Source organism: Cherax quadricarinatus, chromosome 66 (genome assembly GCF_038502225.1).
Source record: "Cherax quadricarinatus isolate ZL_2023a chromosome 66, ASM3850222v1, whole genome shotgun sequence".
Taxonomy (NCBI): Eukaryota; Metazoa; Arthropoda; class Malacostraca; order Decapoda; family Parastacidae; genus Cherax; species Cherax quadricarinatus.
Window position 1 is genome coordinate 20,140,660 of NC_091357.1, and position 18,213 is coordinate 20,158,872.

General features: G+C 35.6%; 1 protein-coding gene across 3 annotated transcripts; it reads left to right on the forward strand.

Annotated features, from left to right (window-relative positions):
• The first annotated feature begins 2,979 nt into the window (after positions 1-2,979).
• LOC138854669 (protein BTG3-like) lies at positions 2,980-18,017 on the forward strand. 3 transcript variants are annotated; one of them, XM_070099195.1, is made up of 4 exons: positions 2,980-3,106; positions 5,805-6,102; positions 7,468-7,726; positions 8,534-18,017. In XM_070099195.1, exons 2-4 carry the CDS (start codon positions 5,921-5,923, stop codon positions 9,044-9,046), a joined length of 954 nt encoding a protein of 317 aa, XP_069955296.1. In that variant the 5' UTR covers positions 2,980-3,106; positions 5,805-5,920; the 3' UTR covers positions 9,047-18,017. The 3 variants fall into 3 exon arrangements, with proteins under 3 accessions (XP_069955296.1, XP_069955297.1, XP_069955298.1); XM_070099196.1 differs by lacking the exon at positions 2,980-3,106 and adding an exon at positions 3,134-3,259; XM_070099197.1 differs by lacking the exon at positions 2,980-3,106 and adding an exon at positions 3,184-3,310.
• Positions 18,018-18,213: the final 196 nt, after the last annotated feature.

An 18,213-nucleotide genomic window follows, 5' to 3' on the forward strand; every position in this document is an offset into this window, starting at 1 on the left:
AAAAAAGTCAGAGTGACTTATTTCCATTGGGGCACAGAAACGGGAAAATTAAGAGAGATACGGGGAGGCACAGAAACGGGAAGATAAACAGATAGACGGGAGGTAAACAGAGACGGGAAAGCAAACAGGAGCTGACACAGTGACACTTAGTAATAACTTGTTATCAGGCTGGAGGTGCGTAGTAAGGATGTTTACATCACAGATAATACTGCCACAAATAGACTGTCTCCAACTGTCTAGACTACAGCAAGTCAGCGGTTGATAGACACAAGGATAAGTCAGCGGTTGATAGACAGAAGGACAGGTCAACGGTTGGTGAACAGGAGACCCAATCAACGGTTGTTGCTAAGCAAGAGACCAGGTTAAAGGTTGGCAAACAGAACAAGACAATAGTAAAGAAGAGTCCAAATCATCGGTTGGTAAACGGGTCAAATTAAAGTTGGTAAACAGGAGACCAAGTTAAACGGCTGGTGAACAGATCACATCAACGGCTGATGAACAGATCACGTCAACGGCTGGTGAACAGATCACGTCAACCGCTGGTGAACAGATCATGTCAACGGCTGGTGAACAGATCACGTCAACCGCTGGTGAACAGATCATGTCAACGGCTGGTGAACATACGTATAATATATATACTCAAAAGATATACTTTACAGAAGTTTCTTTTATCATGTTTTATTCTTTATAGGCGGGTGGATGAATAGATATACGTATAGGCGGGTGGATGGGCATGTAAGCAAATTAGTGAATAACCAGATTGATAAATAGGCTAGCAAATAAATATGAAAGTGAATTTATAATTAATTGGATAGTAAATTGAGTAAATAAACGAGTGGATGAATGGATAGACGGATACATGGGTGTCCGTAAGGATGGATGAACGAATCAATGTCCATCTGCAAGGAGTGGTATGGATAATAGATGAATGGATAGACGGATACATGGGTGTCCGTAAGGATGGATGAACGAATCAATGTCCATCTGCAAGGAGTGGTATGGATAATAGATGAATGGATAGAGGGATAGACTGTCACACTCACTGTCTTAAAACATACATCCAACTGGAAGGTCGGTATCTGGCTGTGGCCGGATGTATCTGAAGACAAACCTTTGAAGGTCACTTGTAATATCCTGGTCTGGTGCGACTGATTCAAATTTCAGTGTTGAAAAGGCAATCATTCAGTGTCCACTTTATTAAGTACATCTGCTCGTTAATACAAATATCTTATCAGCCAATCAGACCGAACATCAGAATGGAATTAGAATTGGATTATTATAATCGTAAATATGTGATAAACCTGTGTCAAAATTGAAGTGAAATATGGCATGCTTTTATACTTTAGGCTTGGGAGAGGGATAAATTCCCCTCCAGGGAGGTTCCTTGATGCCGGTGAGAGGCTCTTGACCTAATTAGACATGTGCTCCAGTTTCTTGAATCCAGGCGCTGTATGGGGTAAAGTGTTTCGGTTTGGTTACATCAGCCTGTCGTAACCGAACCAGACTATCGGCTGAAAATGGCTGTAATTCATCTATACATTAGATTAGATTTTGCCACCGAAGTGGCTAGTTTATTGTGCAAGTAAGTAAGTAAGTAAGTTTATTCAGGTATACACAAATACAGTTACATAGAATTATCATACATAGCAGCATGTGTGTAGAGAACCTAGGATAACCCAGAAAAGTCAGAGTGACTTATTCCCATATCCATCCTGTGGACGGTAGCACGAGAGCATATGGATACACAAAAGGCCTAGGAACTAGGCCCCAAAGGGTTAACAGGAATACATATGGATTTATATATACATATCTATAGTTCACTTATCTGTTACAAGCAAATTTATGAAATTTGCTTAGTATATCTGGTATCTTATTTTCATTAAAAAGATATCTTGACATGTCACATAGGTTATTATACTGTCTGTCTCTGTATTCCTCAATGAGTGGACAATTAAGCACATAGTGTTCAAGAGAGTGACCATATGCCTGATCACATAATTTACATTTAGTTTGATCATCATCTGTGTGTCTCCCAAACTGCCAGAAGTACTTGTAACCAAGCCTAAGTCTGACCACTACATCAGTCAGTACTTGTAACCAAGCCTAAGCCTGGCCACTACAACATCAGTCAGTACTTGTAACCAAGGCTAAGCCTGGCCACTACAACATCAATCAGTACTTGTAACCAAGCCTAAGCCTGGCCACTACAACATCAGTCAGTACTCGTAACCAAGGCTAAGCCTGGCCACTACAACATCAGTCAGTCTGTTTACATTGCAAGTTCATTGTTCAGCAAACTGAGTTAGTGCTTTCTTTAACACCTATCACCTTAACGGGTACCATGGTTACATTAGTGTTCTCTGATGGTGCCTGTGGCAAGTCTGTTTCATCATTCATTGCAGGTAGGTCCTGTGCATCTGACTCATCTCCAATTTCCAGGGGGGTTACCTGTGTGGTGTCCGTCTGACTGTTGTAGTTGTGTGTATTGGGAAAAATGACAAACTCATCCTCATATTCAGGTGTAGCCATAGGTATCAGTAGTGGCAGCTATACATTAAGAGTAATTTATCCTTTAAAATAAGGATTATACAGCGAAAGACCGGTGTCGAACACGTGGTTTCTGCCCTAAGGTCAAGCGCTGAGTGAGTGTACTCCAGGTGAACACACTTCCGTATATACAGCTAGTTCACAGCTTGTAATTATAATTAGACTTCGATGTGGCCTTCAAAATAAGTAAGTACATGAGTTAAACTTGAAACAAAACTGTGTAGAAGGGGAAAAAAGGCGATAATCAGGAACACGCAGCAGACAAACCACCTCATCAGCTGCTCAATCGCGTGTGTTTTGATTCACAGAACGTGCACATGCACACGCACATTGCTGCCATGTTTCCTGAATCACTCCGTTATCTGGCCTCAATAATGTGAGTGTAAGTGGAGAGGCGGCACCACTGCAAAGAATGCCTTATCCAAGTGTAGTGTTACAGCTGCGTTGAATGGCTAGTATGGATGAGTCAGGGCACGTGATTGGTGGGTGGGAGTCCCCGCGTTATTTTACCTGCTAGCAGACGTCATCAGGGCCAAGGAAAGTACGAGCGAGGGGACGGGTGAGCTTTACGCAGTTTTATGAGTTTTGTGCGATTCTGTGGGCAGATGTGTACGTTAAAATACACTCAGTACCCGTGGGGACACACGTGGATTACGGAGAATTGTTAAATTGTGGGGAATAAACTAAGAAAAGTCGTGAAATCTGGAAATATGTGAGGGTTTCGTTTGTATGTTTATCAAAGCTCGACACGAGGTGCCACATTGTAAACAACTTTGTGTTAATATATATTAATTCTAAAATATTTTCTTTATTTTGGATATTTATTTTGCATTCATTTTGTAATTTTGAAGTGTTCGACCCACGTGTTTTGGGTCAGGATATTGTAATGTAAAATTTGTGAAGGGTTATGCCCATATAAACCAAAGGACTGAATGGTTCCCGAGAAAGGCAGATTATATTATTACATTAATGTACTCGCTAGTGGAAAAAATATTGTCCACTAAGCTCCATTCTATTTACAGTATTTATGGGGCATTTTGGGTTATAATTGAGGGATGCTCATTGGCAAATATTTTACTAAAAGTACAAGTTATCTACACTACGAAATATGTTATTTCCCGGACAAATTGTTATTTTGGAAGGTAGCATAATACATTTGCTATTTTTTTTTTTTTGCCACTAGCTGGACGCCAGAGCCAATCAGCGTTCAGTAGTGCGGCCTAGCCAATCATAGCAATGTAAACAAAGACGCAGCGGATGTAAACAAAGGCTGATGGTGGCGTAAGTTGCTTCAGGTTATTTTAGGTTGGGTGAATTTCTCTTGGTTTGGCCACTTTATACCAGTGGCTCCATGTTGTGTGATCCATGTGGGTTTAGTGCTTAGTTCTGATTGTAACAATAATAATATACCAGTGACACAGTATATTACTTCTAGTGTAAGTTCAACTTGATATTATATAGTTTAAACTATGTTTTATCATGTAATAAGTGAATGTTGCCGAGGAGCAATATTTACTTATTACATGAAGTTTGTTTAAACTTGTGAATCTGCAATATTGTGTCTTCCATGTGTACTGTATCGAATTATATAATTTCCACCATTGACCGCCTTGAATGTTGAATAGATGAAATTTAGGTGATGGAAATGTTTATGATGTAAATGACTCGAGAGGGCCCATCTCCATCAGTGACTAAAGCTTGTTGTTTAACTTTATTGGGTTATCCTAGGTTAAATTTTGCATAATGTATGTTGTATAGCTATATAGTGGACTATATGCCCACTACATCTGTGCCCTCAGAACCATTGTATAAGATTTTCTGGTTATGGATGAGTGCAACAAACTACAAAGTTGTATCAATGAAATGAGAACTTTCGGTGGTTTTAAAATTAGATTGAAGAGGTATGTGAGTGGGAGTGGTTGGTTAATAGGACCTGTAACAATGAGTGAGTAGGTCTGCATGCTTTGACTACTGGTTTATCTTAGATTAAACTGTAAAAGTTTCAAATTATACGTGAGGCCTCGAATGGTAAAATAGAAGGATGCAAATAAAAAGTACTACCCTCCATGTAATTTTGATGAATGACTAAATAAAACTTATTTGCATATTCCTTTGTTCCTCTATTCTTACGAACTATTTAAAATGGCATCCGGTGAAGTGGCCAACATTAGTGATTTATCATAGCGATGTTTTCAGTGACTTGTTAAAATATAACCCTTTATTTAATCTTGTATGTGCAGTTATGTCTCTCTCACTTATCAAAGAGGATTTTTTTTTTATTTTTTTTCAGTCTTGAGAGATTTGTTGTTGTGGGAACCATTCTGAACTTTGGGAGTCATTCTGTTACCCATTACTCATCTGGATTTTTTTTTTTTTAATTTGTCCATGATTTTTAAGTGCAAGCATCACACCACTGCTTCCTCTCTCCATTCTAACCTTATGTATGTTATGAATAACCTTCAATCACAAGGCCTGGTGCGAGACTAAGCCTTGGGGGATGGTGACCCCTAAAATTGTGTTCAGGTAACCTTCAAGTATAGCATTTCACACTCCATGCATGCGAGGTCTATTTTATAGTTTGCTATTGCCACCTAAATATTTCTCGCAATTTTATTTGCAGTACTGTGCATAATCTGTTGACAATCTTCTGTTAGTGGTGACTTAGGTCACCACTAACATATATATTCTTCATGAGACTTATCACTTTTCTCCATTTCTTATATGGCACTTAATTGTGCTAAAATCTGTTCGTTCATGCATTACTCAGTTTGCTCACTTTTTTTTTTTTTCTCTCTTAAAGGGATTTGCATTTATTACTTATTTTACATTGGTTTTTACATCTACAAACATTCCTATTGAGTAGTTCTTATTCCTTTGGGCATGTTATTTGCCTGTATATAAATTAGAAGCAGGCAAGCGCCTATCTGTGTGGCATCCTGCTGGTTATATTTTATCTATGAGAACATTTATAACTATGTAATCCCATTGGGGAATAAATATCCTTTCAGTAATCAACATCCCCAATATCTTATCAAATATCTCCAGTAAGTTATTTTAGCCTGCAAATTATATGGCTGTTTAAGGGTTTTCTCCATTTTTATTGAGTACATTGAGGTAGTGTTTATTTCCAGCAAAATTAATCTTGAAAAATAGAATCTCAAAGTCCTAATTCTTCTCCAAGTGCTTTTCAGTACAGTTTGATGATCATGAGATCTAATTCACTCTCTCTCTCTCTCTTTCTCTCTCTCCCTCCACAGACAAGGAAACTGGTGCCTCACGAACTTTTATATCTTTAGTCTCCCCATGTGTTTAATGTGCCCCGTGCAAAACTGCCAGTTGACCATTACTCAGGAATACTCTGCCATACTCCACAATGAAAGAAGAGATCTCTGCAGCAGTCCTCTTTATCTCGAAACTCATCGGTGGAAATGCCAGCCTGTCAGAAAATATGATCGCAAAGTTTGAAGAGAGATTGAGAGAGCTGCTGGAAGAGCGATTTAGCAATCATTGGCATCCTGAACGACCGTGGCAAGGCCAAGGGTATCGATGTTTAAGGTAAGCTACATGGAATATGCATAAAATGATTGAAGGGTGCAAGGCCAAAGGGGCAACAGTAGTGGTTGTAGAGTTTGACTTGCAAATGGTGCAGACAAGTATGGTAATGAGAGAAAGTTGCCACAGCAAGTCTTTTTTTTTTTATCTGATGGTATTTTCTGTTTGCTATTGAACTGGATAATGTTATTGATAACACTCCACACTAAGCAACATGTCATCAGAATAAATAATTGCCCTGCAATCACACACTTTACCATGGCTGTGTCTGGTATACGTGTAAGAAAATTGCTGGGGTTGTAGAATGAGACAATAGGGTCCTGCTCCTTCTGTAAGTACGGAAGTTTATTTAAGCACAAGTACACATAAGTACAGTTATCATACATAGTGTAAATTACCTAGGATAACCCCAAAAAGGCAGACAACAGGACTTATTTCCATTGGGGTTTTTGTAAGATAGGCTATATAATGGACTTTTCCCTCCTCACCTGTTTTTTTGGAGTGGGGGGGGAGACATTGATTTTGAAGAATTGAGAATTTAGAATTACTCTTAAATCCCCTCAAATTATTTAAAACTCATTTCATTGATAAATCAGTGTTTGCTGCCAAAGCTGTTGAAAAGTAGGTAGATTACCCAAGGGTGGTGTAATAATGTAGGTAGTTTTAAATATTATAATTGCTACAAGTATGCACTCGTTTGATTTTACATATTCTCCCAAATGTGTTCTTTGTAATATCTAGAGTTGACTTTTTCTGGTAATCATCTTAGGCTAAATCTGTTTAGCTTACTACTACTACTATGTGCCTGGTAAAAATAGTATGTGTTACTGACAAATGGTTAAAATAAGAGACAAAATGCAAACACTAGGACCTTGGTCACTCCAAGGTCACAGCACCAAAATATTTCCAGTCAAATGTTCTACTGTTTGCATTTTGTATATATTTTTTTTAAACTGTGGGATATGCCCATAACAATGATGTACTTATTACAGCAAATTTATAATGTATATTGTCAATAAAATTATATTGATTACATTAAGGGTTATCTTAAAATTTGCCTCTACAGGGTGAGTTATCCTTGTATCCATCTTTGGAAATTGTAGTTGGATTGGCTCTAGCTAAGGCTTACATCTCACTTGTTAATGGTGTTGTATTGTTAGAAAAAAAGCTTCATAAGGATGAATTCTTTCATATTTTAAGTGGCATCATTTTTGACAATTTAACCTGATTTTTTTTTTTTTAGAATATATTTTAGATTTACATAATTATGGATTAATGTATTTCATCTTAAATTCTTGGCTTTCATTTTGTTTGGTATATTGGTAGAAATGTCATCCAATTTAGAATTATTGTAGCATATTTTTATAGAGTGAATGAAAACACCAGGAAGGAGCCAACCATTGAGAGAGCTGCAAGGGACTGTGGACTAAAGTATAAGGATTTAAACCTTCCTGTCGAGCTGACTATATGGGTGGACCCTGAAGAGGTGTGCTGTAGGTTTGGAGAGCAGAAGGGGTCGTGTTGTACTGTTGCATCCTTCAGAGACGGTAACAAGGAAAACTTCATTGAAAGTTTTGACTTCTCGCAGATAGAGCGGCCAAGTTCGACACCGTCTAGCATGTTAAAGGTTTGTGGAATAGCTTAGTTTAAGGTGTACTGGGAATGAATTAATATTACAACCAGTTAGTTGTAGTGTTAAGAACTGTGAAAATACATGGAAAGATTTTTTTATGTTACCCAGTAATAATTGTACAAAGAATGAAGTACGTAGCTTTAGAAAGGGAGAGGAATTCATAGATCAGCTGTCTGTATTGAGGTTCACAGGTGAGCAATACTTGGGAATGTAGTGCCATCTCAGGATTTAGAAAGAAAAGGTAGATCAGGGAGCAGTATGGCATGTTGCAGACGTGAAATTGATGGTAAGTTGTTGAATGTTGAATGAAAGTGTGTGATGAAGAAGGCAGATGAATGTAGGTTGTGCAGAAGGCAGATGAATGTAGATTGGGCAGAAGGCAGATGAATGTAGGTTGTGAAAAAGGCTGATGAAAGTTGGTTGTGAGGAATACAGATGAATGTGAATTGTGAGGTAGACTGTAAGTGTGAGTGTGCAACACTAGGAGGATAGCAAGAGCATCTTGATCCAAGAAGTAATGGTGGGAAAATTAAGTACAGTACAATGTGGCATCAAAGTATTCCTGTACATGTACCTTGTTTTCCATGATCTCTCTTTTTTTTTTTTTTTTCCTCTATCAGTAAGTTTTATTTCCCAAGCTTGCACTATTAGCTTTTATTTATGCTGTGACACTGATCTTCAAAAATATAAATCACACATGGACTGAAAAATTAAACAATAAATGAAAATAATCTGTATATCATATTGTATTTTGGTCTTGGAAACCTTGCTCAATGGTTGTATCTTAATATTGACTTGCAGACAATGGATGTGTTGAAGGAGAGAAGATTGGATTCGAGTAATATACAAAGTCCACCGTCGAGCACTCAGTCTACACCCACCAAGAAGCTTTTTAGCCCTTCCTATCCAGGGTATGGTACAAAGATCCAGACTTCACCCAGTCGAGTTAGCGGAAATGGCAGTAACCGAGAGAGGAGAACCTTTGGCAGTTATCACAATCATTACAGCTCTGGTCACCTTAATCATCATAGCAACCACCATCAAAATGGATCTTATTCACCACCTTTCTATAAGACTCAGTCATGGCTAAATTTGAGTCAGACACCTCCCCCTCCACACATGCCATTGTTAAGCTCTTCTGGTTTCATCTATCCTCCTACAGCTGCTCCTCACTACACTCATGCCCAGATGCCTCCGCAATTCACACGCTCGCCTCCGAGTATGGCACCTCAGAAGTTCAAGTGGAATACTGGTAATTATCTGCGTAATGATAGGCACCATTGGTTTGGGCGAAGAGCTTTGGCCAGAGTTTAAGGTCTGCACGTCACTGCAGGGGGCACTTACGAGTACGTAAAAAAAAAAATGTGGGTGGTTGGAGTGGTTTCCCTGCCAGCTTGGTAAACATATCCCTGATGTGATAGCTTTAGCATTATATGTATTGTCTTAATTGTTAACTTTCCAATTCACAGTAGCTTGATCTCAGTAGAATTAATATCCTGTTGACAATTTTTGCTTAGATAATGCTAAGCTGGTGATACATTTGATACAATGAAACACACTAATAATGGGTAAAATTTCTTATCTCCTAAGTGCCCCTTGTGATATTACCTATTCGAAGAATGTGCGTGTTTTGAAATGAAGCTGCACATTTCTTTGGTGGGAAAGAAGGCACCTTGAGCAGTTCAAATTGAAGTCTTTTATTATTAGTGAAGTATATATGAGATTTTCAGCTGTATGGTATGGATTACATGCAGTTGTATGGTATGAATTACATGCAGCTGTAGGGTATGGATTACTTGCTTAACAAATTATGGGCTCTGTAGTAATTGTCAAGGTACTAGGTACAAAGATGGTACAAGGTATACATAGTTTAGTAACTAGTAGTACAGGATCACTTTGGATATAAAGTGAATTATGTAGTTGTTTTCTCAGATGGTGCTTTGACTGTAAGGCTTTAACATAAAGCAAATGTTTGGATAATTTCCAAAACTAGTATTTCATTAGTAAGGAAGGTTTTAATTTGAAAATGCTCAAGTGTGTCCCCTCAACTGTGATTCCATTGTCAGCCGACCCTTGTTTAAGAGTTCAAAGGATAAGAGTGAGGCAAATTCCCTGTTGACCCTTCAGTCTCTTTTTAGTAGGTACCTGCAGATTTAAGAGAGGTCCCACACATAGAAGCTATTATTTTTTCATAAATCGAAGCTTTTATTTAGTAGCACTTCATACCTCAGTGAGAATGCACCAGTATTTTGGGTGACAACCCTGTGTATTATGTTTCCTTTGCTACATCGTAGAAATTAAAAAAAAAAATAGATTATATTGACATTCTCAGGACTACATGCACAAATCTATGATTGTGGCTTGGGGTTATCCAGCATGTGAGACATTCACAAGTCTGTTCTGTTGGAGATTTGACATAAGGTGTAGCTGTTATATCATATAGTTATATCCATGTCCAGACATGTCCTGGATGTATACAAATATATATAATGGACATCAATACATAATTATGCACCTTTGTCAGTACATTGAAGTTAAAACACATTATTTGATATTTTGTAATCAGATTGCCTACAGGAGAGCTTTAACAGTATGTAACTGTTAAAAGTTTTCTACTATGGCTGCATACCATTAACTTCCTTGGTTAAGAAGTGCAACTATACTGTCCGGTCAAGTAGTTTTGGTTTGCATTGTAAGGTTAATTCCTTTTCTTCGTTTTACTCTTAATCATGTCTGTCCTCTAGTAATCACAGAAAAGTTCATATTAGGATCAAAAGCTTAGTTTTGTTTTAGAATGATGAGGAATTACATGTGGGACTTGGTGACTTTTAATAATTATTGCTATTACTGCACATATTATCAAAATCTATTATATAAAAAGATATACATTTATATACTCTACATTCATATGTACTATATACTGTGTGTGTATATATATAATATATATATATATATATATATATATATATATATATATATATATATATATATATATATATATTATATATATATACACAGTATATGTAAAAGCTATGTAGCATCTATAAAAATGATTAGATTAGGTATATTGTATATTTAGATAATTACTGACCACTTTTCACTTCAATAATTCTGTGGCTTTTTCTGCTAGTCTATCTTTTCCTTAATTTTAAGCATTGTAATTGTGGTTAAATTGTAAAGTGGTTCTTGGCAGTGCAGGATATTAACACATTTTTGTTGAATTTGGGATCTTGTCACTCATCTTGCTGATATTAATCCCTTAGTCGTGAACAAGACCAAAAAAAAAAAACAAAAGTTGGAACAGTTTCTGCTCCGGTGCAACACAATACCATACGAGATGCTATCTCAGGTTGCCTTGCCCGTGGAGAGGTTCTCTGCTAAACTAGTACAATTTTCTTATAAGTGAAATAACTTCAGCTGTTAGCAGTTTTATTTTCATATAATTTCTAGTATAACATTTGTTAGATATCTTTAAGTTTCACTTACGAGGATGATAGCAGAAGTACGATGTATATACATTGCAGTATGTATATCTATTTCCATTGGGCTTTGCTTGTGAGATATCTTTGCAAAGAATAAGTGTAGGGCTTGCAATAATAGATTCATATGTAATTATACTAACAATTTAACATGCTAAACACAACAAATATCAAAATTATTGCTTATTGTTGACCACATTAGGTATGTGATTCCTCTCAAGACTTGTCCCATCCGGTCCTTCAAAATACTCTTGAGTTGAGGCTCGTATATTGAATTTAATAGACAAAAGAAATGCCTAATGTTTATTGACGTGCATTTTGAAATGGTCATTTGTATTCTAGTGTGTTAAGTCGGTAACACAGTGGTTTGTGTTGCAAATGAACCCATGTGGAGACAGTAAAGCTGAAGGTTAGAATACTTTAGATTTTGGAAATGAGGGGGTCTTCAGCAGTCAGCTTTAGTAAGAGGCCAAAATATACAGTATTCTTAAACTTCTGTGTAGATTTCCATGTAGGTTCATCTGTATCATTGACCAGTGTTTATTATGCTTTTATATTTGGATGATGTGTATGTATACCGTATAACTTTGTTTTAAATTGGTTTAGTGTACCAGTTTTCATAACTGAAAATGATTTTCACTATGAATCTTGAATTACTGCGAGTATTTACTGTAATTAATACCTTGTTTTATTTATGTTGGTACAATGTGGGGCTCGTACAAACTTTTCACACTCGTGATTTTTTTTTTTTTTTTTTTTTTTTTTTTTTTTTTTGGGGGGGGGGAAGTTGCACATACTATTTAAAATGAAATACTGCATCTACAAAGGATATATTTTGCATTTTTAAATTAATATTGTGAAAGCTAATTGAAATTAATATTTTCATTTGTGTCTTTGAAGAGACCATCCTCGTGTCCAAATATTTTAAGTAATCACATGTACAGTATATGCTTTCTGTTAAAAACAAATTGTTAGAAAGTATAGAGATGCATATCTTTGATAAGCAGACTGTTGCTATGCACTTTTATTGGCCTACTACAGTAATATTGTGATAATCTGTAATGAATGTATTTGTAGGCTTATGTGCATAGCCAAATTTTCCAAACATGTATGTGGCCTATTTGACATGTCATCTTGGCATGAATGTTATACTTGCAGTCAGTCTGTCCTCATCCTGTCTCGTATATGCTGTATTTGTTCTCTAGTATACTAGTTTCTGGGTATATTTATGTTCTCTAGTAGTTTAGTGCATCCAAATACTTTTTTTTTTTTTTTAGCCATTTACTTTGATGTGATAGGTCCATGTCATATTGGTATGTATTAAAGGTTTCATGTATAGTAGTCACATTCAAGTGTATTTGGGGTTAGTGTTTTTCTAGCATATAACCCGAGGCTCATATTTATTACTAGGTGTTGTATCTGGGTAATTTGGATCTCCTCTTCTCTTGTGGAATTCTCTCAGTAGGTCACGTATATGGGTTAGGCAAGTCTGGTGTTTTAACCTGGGCCAATAAGAAGTTGTACTTGCTACCATGTGATCTTATCTTTTATAGGTTTTGTGAAGGAATAATGCTAAAAAAAGATGTACAATATGTGGTTCTTTTTATAAGTATTTTGTCTGTCACAGGTGATAAAAATGTAGATGGTTATTGTATAACTATGGTTGAAAATATATTCCTTATACTTTGGTACTGGGTGCTTTGTGTATTTTGTAGCCAGCCTGTTCTCTATCTATATCTTGGATATCCCGGTGCTCGAAGTCATCTTTAGTGGCTTTCAAATATTGTGGCTGCTATACATCTTCAGGGTTTAGTGCTTAATTCTGATTGTAATAATAATATTCATCTTCAGACTGATGCAAAATTTGAAATTCCGTTCTTGTGGAAGTTAATGGGTTATCGAGATAAAGATAGATGCTACTTTATCGAAACTCTGAATGTACCTAAAATGGTAAATATAACTCCATTATACTGGTGGTGTGATATACATTTAGTGTGTCTAGTTTAAAGCACTTTTAACTTTTTTTACATAAATTTTTTCATTAATATTAAACGAAGTTAACCACATTTTCTTGGACATTTTATTTCAGTTTTAAACACTGGTTTTTGCAGTCACTATACTTGACAAAGGTGCAATACAGCTGGGCATGGGAATGTCACTGCTACAAGATACTACCATTTTAAAAGTTAATTTAAGTAACATAATTGATGCTATTCAAGTATAATTTGCAAGTTAAGGAAGACTGTTTTGAAACTAACTGTTCTGAGAGTACTGTGCTGGTGAGTTAAGTATTGGTCAGTTGAATATATTGAGGAAAGTAATGCATACTGTATTTTGGTTGAACCACATGTGAATGACATGTACAAAGAAGATTGTTTTAACTTAAAAATGAATATAAATTTCTCAGTTTGTGATAGCTGCTACCTGAAGATATAAAGGCAGTAAACATACTATGGCTATTTGAATGATAGAACTTGTTAAACAATTTTTTAATCCATGTATGTAGTGGGTTTTCTGAATATGTTACTGAAAGTTATTGCTACAATGAAGAGGGGCCATATGCTGACCATTTCTAGATATAATTTGATGGCTTCTCTTTCCTCGTTTTGATTTCTGTACTCTACCATACATTACAATGGTAATAGTGTAACACTTTCGTTCCTTGTGAGATTGCATTGCAGAGCTAGTGATTATAATGTCTCTTTAAATTTTCTTTTCTGAAATTCTAAATGCTAAAGTGGTACACATTGCTCAAAAGTGTAAATGAGGATTTAGTTTTTGAAATACCGTATTTGTCTGGTACTGTACTGTGATTGGAAGTTGCATGCCAAAATACTTTTTCTATATCATAATGATTAATTGGACCCTTAGCAAGATAAGAATGCCTGTTTTTTTTTTTTTTCTGAAATTTTTTTTTAGTACATGCATTCACTTTTATTTTTTATCGATTTGATTTTTCACCAAGAGCAAAACAAACGGGAGGAGGTGGCCACGTAAACTCCTGGGGGTCGCCGTGGATGCGACCACCGCTCAGTGTAGTTTACTAACATGTTACTAACAGATGACGGATCATGTGCTGATTTTGATCACTATCATTGCCTACTAACATGATGCATATTTTTTCCCCCAAGTTTAAAAAAGTAGTAATAGATAGAATGTTATTGCTTTGCATAGCAATTCCTCAGTCTTTCATATTTTATTATCTATAGATACAGTGCTGTTTTATTTATTAATTGTTTCAGTCTTCATCTTTGGTTACAAAAATATTGAACTTAACCAAAGAATGTTTGTATATAAAATTCAATATGTGTATTAATGCTTAGAGATATTTATTCTGCATAACACTTCATGCTTGGTTATACAAGTGGAAGTTAATAGAATATAGATTACAGTAGGTGAAATATAGATTACAGTAGATAGAATATAGATTTATGAATTACCAGATTATTAGCTGCCAGGTTGAAGGAAGACAGTAGTCCAGCTTTTCCATCAGGTATAATAGATAAATATTCAGGTAATGTTCTGCCAGGGAATTAACTGTAGTGCTTAGTTTGTAAGAGGGACCAATGTCATTGCATTCTTTTGTGTCTGCCCATACAAGTTGAGTGCATTTTGTGAATATAATAATAATACTAATAATAATCTTTTGTTTCCAAGGGTAGAATTTGTATTTAGGACTATTGTTGTTCATATTCCAGGCTTGATATCTGTTGATGATGAAATAGATTGCCAGAATATTTTTAACTCTTACTTTCAGTTTCTCTCCTGGGTAATGAATGGCAGGATGAAGGTAGCACAGGAGGATCCCACCTTACAAACATAAATGTTTCACTCACCCATGCTTATAAACGGCTCTTATGAATTAATTTTTTTTCTTTCAACACGCTGGCTGTCTCCCACCGAGGCATAGTGGCCCCCCCCCCTAAAAAAAAAAAAACCACTTTCACCATCTTTTACACATATCACTATTTACAGCCGCCTAGCTGCAGTACTAACATAATTGAAACCTAACTATTTTTTTCTACTGTTTTCTATACAAGTAAGTCATGAAAGTTGACCCTTCAAGGGAGGTGCCTTGATGCTGGTGAAGGGCTCTTGATCCATGGAATTGGAAGTACCTTCCCCTTCCTCAGTTAAATCTGAATACCTCCCATTCCCCAGGCAATGCAAGGCCTAAGAGGTTCAGCACTACCCTACGCATCTTGTTTGTAAGTTGGGGTTCTCTTGTAGTTATTTTCGTTTTCTTAATTTTTGTTCTTTCTGGGGATGATTCTTTTGTTTTGCTCTTGGCCAATAATACCAGTCTGTCTTATCTGAATTTTAGGTTTATTAAATCATATCTTCATTTGTGGAAGATAACAACAGGTTTTTTCTTTCCTGGTAAAGGGCCCAAAAATCAACATGGTTTGTCTTTTTTTTTTTTTAGGCTTCTGTATGAAAAATACTTATACGTATACTCCTAGTAAGCAAGTTATTATTGGTAGTATAATGTGCCTGGAGGACAAGTTGTACTCTACAGTATGGTGTTGTGTGTATTCTCCAACTCGTGCTAGAAACTACAGTATATTTTGTTGGGCAGTTTTTTTTTTTTTCCTCATTGTTTTCTTTTTACTAGTCACCGTGAAAATGAGAAGCAGAATTCCTTCAGAAATCACTTGTATATAAGAATCAAATTGTATGACACACTTTGCCTTGCATACGCAGGTGATGTACATCTTTTAAGTTTTTTATGTCAGTGCTCTTAACTCATTCACAATAAATAAATATATATGTACAGTAGTACCTGTTTACTCAAACTTAATTCATTCCAGAAGGCTGTTCAAGTGCCGATCTGTTCGAGTACCGAATGAATATTTCCCAACCAATTTTCTTTTTGGTTGGCTGTTGTCACTAATCTTCTTAGGCCCCGTGGTGACTTTTTTTTTTTTTAAACAAGTCGGTCGTCTCCCACCGAGGCAGGGTGACTTATTTATACAAATAATATAAAAAAAACGCCAAAAAATGCGAAAAAACACAAAATAGCTTACAATGAAGTTCTGGCAGGTCGTGTTTGTTTGGTTGAGGGCCGAGCTAACAGTCGACTACCAAGCGATTTTATTACTGAATTAAGCATTCAAATACCGAATTGTTTGAGTAGGAAGTTGTTCGAGTACTGAGGTTCCACTGTATTATATTATAGTATATATATATATATATATATATATATATATATATATATATATATATATATATATATATATATATATATATATATATATATATATATATTTATATATTTATATATTTATATTAGAAAATAAATGAGAACTTGGTGTAAAATGCAATATTTAGTTTTGGTGTGCAGGAAAGTGTGTCAATAAGCATAGTCTTGTGTATACATCATAGGTTCCAGGTTTGTAGTGAGTGTAGTAACCTTTTGAGTCCTGGCCACTTCATAAAGTGACCTCAGCAAAAATTACTATGCCAGTTGCCAAGATGTTTGTAAATGCTTGACATAAGATATATTCACTTATCTATTACAATGATGCATCAGTACTCTAATGAGATATCTTGAGAATTCTTGAGTGCCTTCCTGTTCTTGACGGTACAAAGATGAACTCAAAAGGTATTGGCTGAGGTCGTGCTGTTCATATCAAAGGAGTTCATTTAACAAGTCTAATAAGAATGATTTACCAATTTTACCTAATTCTTGAAGTATTCTGATATATTTTGAATTGAGGTGCATCAGTTTATTTTTATTTTATTCAAAAACATTGTTAAAAATATTTTTGAGTATATAATGGGTGCTGTTATTTAAGTATGAAAGAATGCTGTATAAACTATTTTACTTTTTAAAAATTGTACATATTGGATTTATTTTGGGTATGTGATGTGGGCAAAATGAGCTTGCACTCATACAAGTGAGATTTTTGACTTCAAAAGTCATTGTCCTACGTAGATGAAGTTTTAATTAAGGCTACCAAGTATGAATTGTCCGAATGTGGCAATTATCAGGCCCAACCATTGTTACCAAGTTTTGTTGTGTAAATGTAGCTCCTCCAGTGCTATTGTCTTCACTCTAGTCATGATCATAACTTTTGTTCCATAGATCACTCATTCACTAATGCAAGTGGCATACAGACTGTGGCAAGATTAAAATTTTGCATTAAAACTGATGAACTGTATATTATAAAAATATTTCAACTTCTGTGCTGTAAAGTCATTTTCTTTTCACCTTGATATTGTATTTCTGATTTGTAACATTTTAATGACTGCTGTATTTGCTTCTTGTGAGTGATTATATGACCTTTTGTATAAGAATTGTGAAAATTTGTTTAATTTAATCATTTTTCTTTTGAGGGAAGGGGGGGGCATGTTAACCCCCATATTAAAAAAAGAAGTGCTTGGGTAAATTATGTTGGCTAGTTTTCCAGTTTTAGTGTGACTGACAATCAATAGTAAACACTTGGTAATGACAGCTAAGTTGGTCTTAACTTTAAATCTTGCTGCTACTCACTGTAAGCCAAACCTGTGATATTTTTTATTTTGTTTCATTTTTCATCGCTGGAAGACCTATTTGAACGATTAATGTTGGAAAAAGTTCTTGAACTGCAAAATGTGATTTAATATGATTTCATGTTAATTGGATGACAAAGAATTGGGGCCATATTTTTTCTAGCTTATCACGTATGCTGTAGATTTCTTCTTGATTCTTCAATCAGAAGTTAACATCATTATTAATGTAATAAAGGAATATGTATTTTAGGTAAATAGCAACATTTATATTTCTCAGAAAAATTTAATTGTACATTTTTTATTGCATTGCATACTGTTGTTTTACTTTCCCATCTTTCCATTTTTAATAGTCTTTGAAAAAATACTGCTGTGGTAAGTTTTGCTGGTGTGCTTGCCCTTTTTCCCATGATGCTACAATCTCTTTTGCCTTGTTAAAAATTAACCAAGTGCCTTGCAGTTCTTTTAAATGGTAATTGTATTAATATTGGTGTTCACTTGTTATTGCAT

Bases quoted from the DNA above. Each gene is read 5' to 3' on its own strand.
- LOC138854669 (XM_070099195.1), top strand. From the start codon at position 5,921: ATGAAAGAAGAGATCTCTGCAGCAGTCCTCTTTATCTCGAAACTCATC. The intron at 6,103-7,467 runs GTAAGCTACATG...ATATTTTTATAG, and splicing joins CAAGGGTATCGATGTTTAAG to AGTGAATGAAAACACCAGGA. The intron at 7,727-8,533 runs GTTTGTGGAATA...ATTGACTTGCAG, and splicing joins CACCGTCTAGCATGTTAAAG to ACAATGGATGTGTTGAAGGA.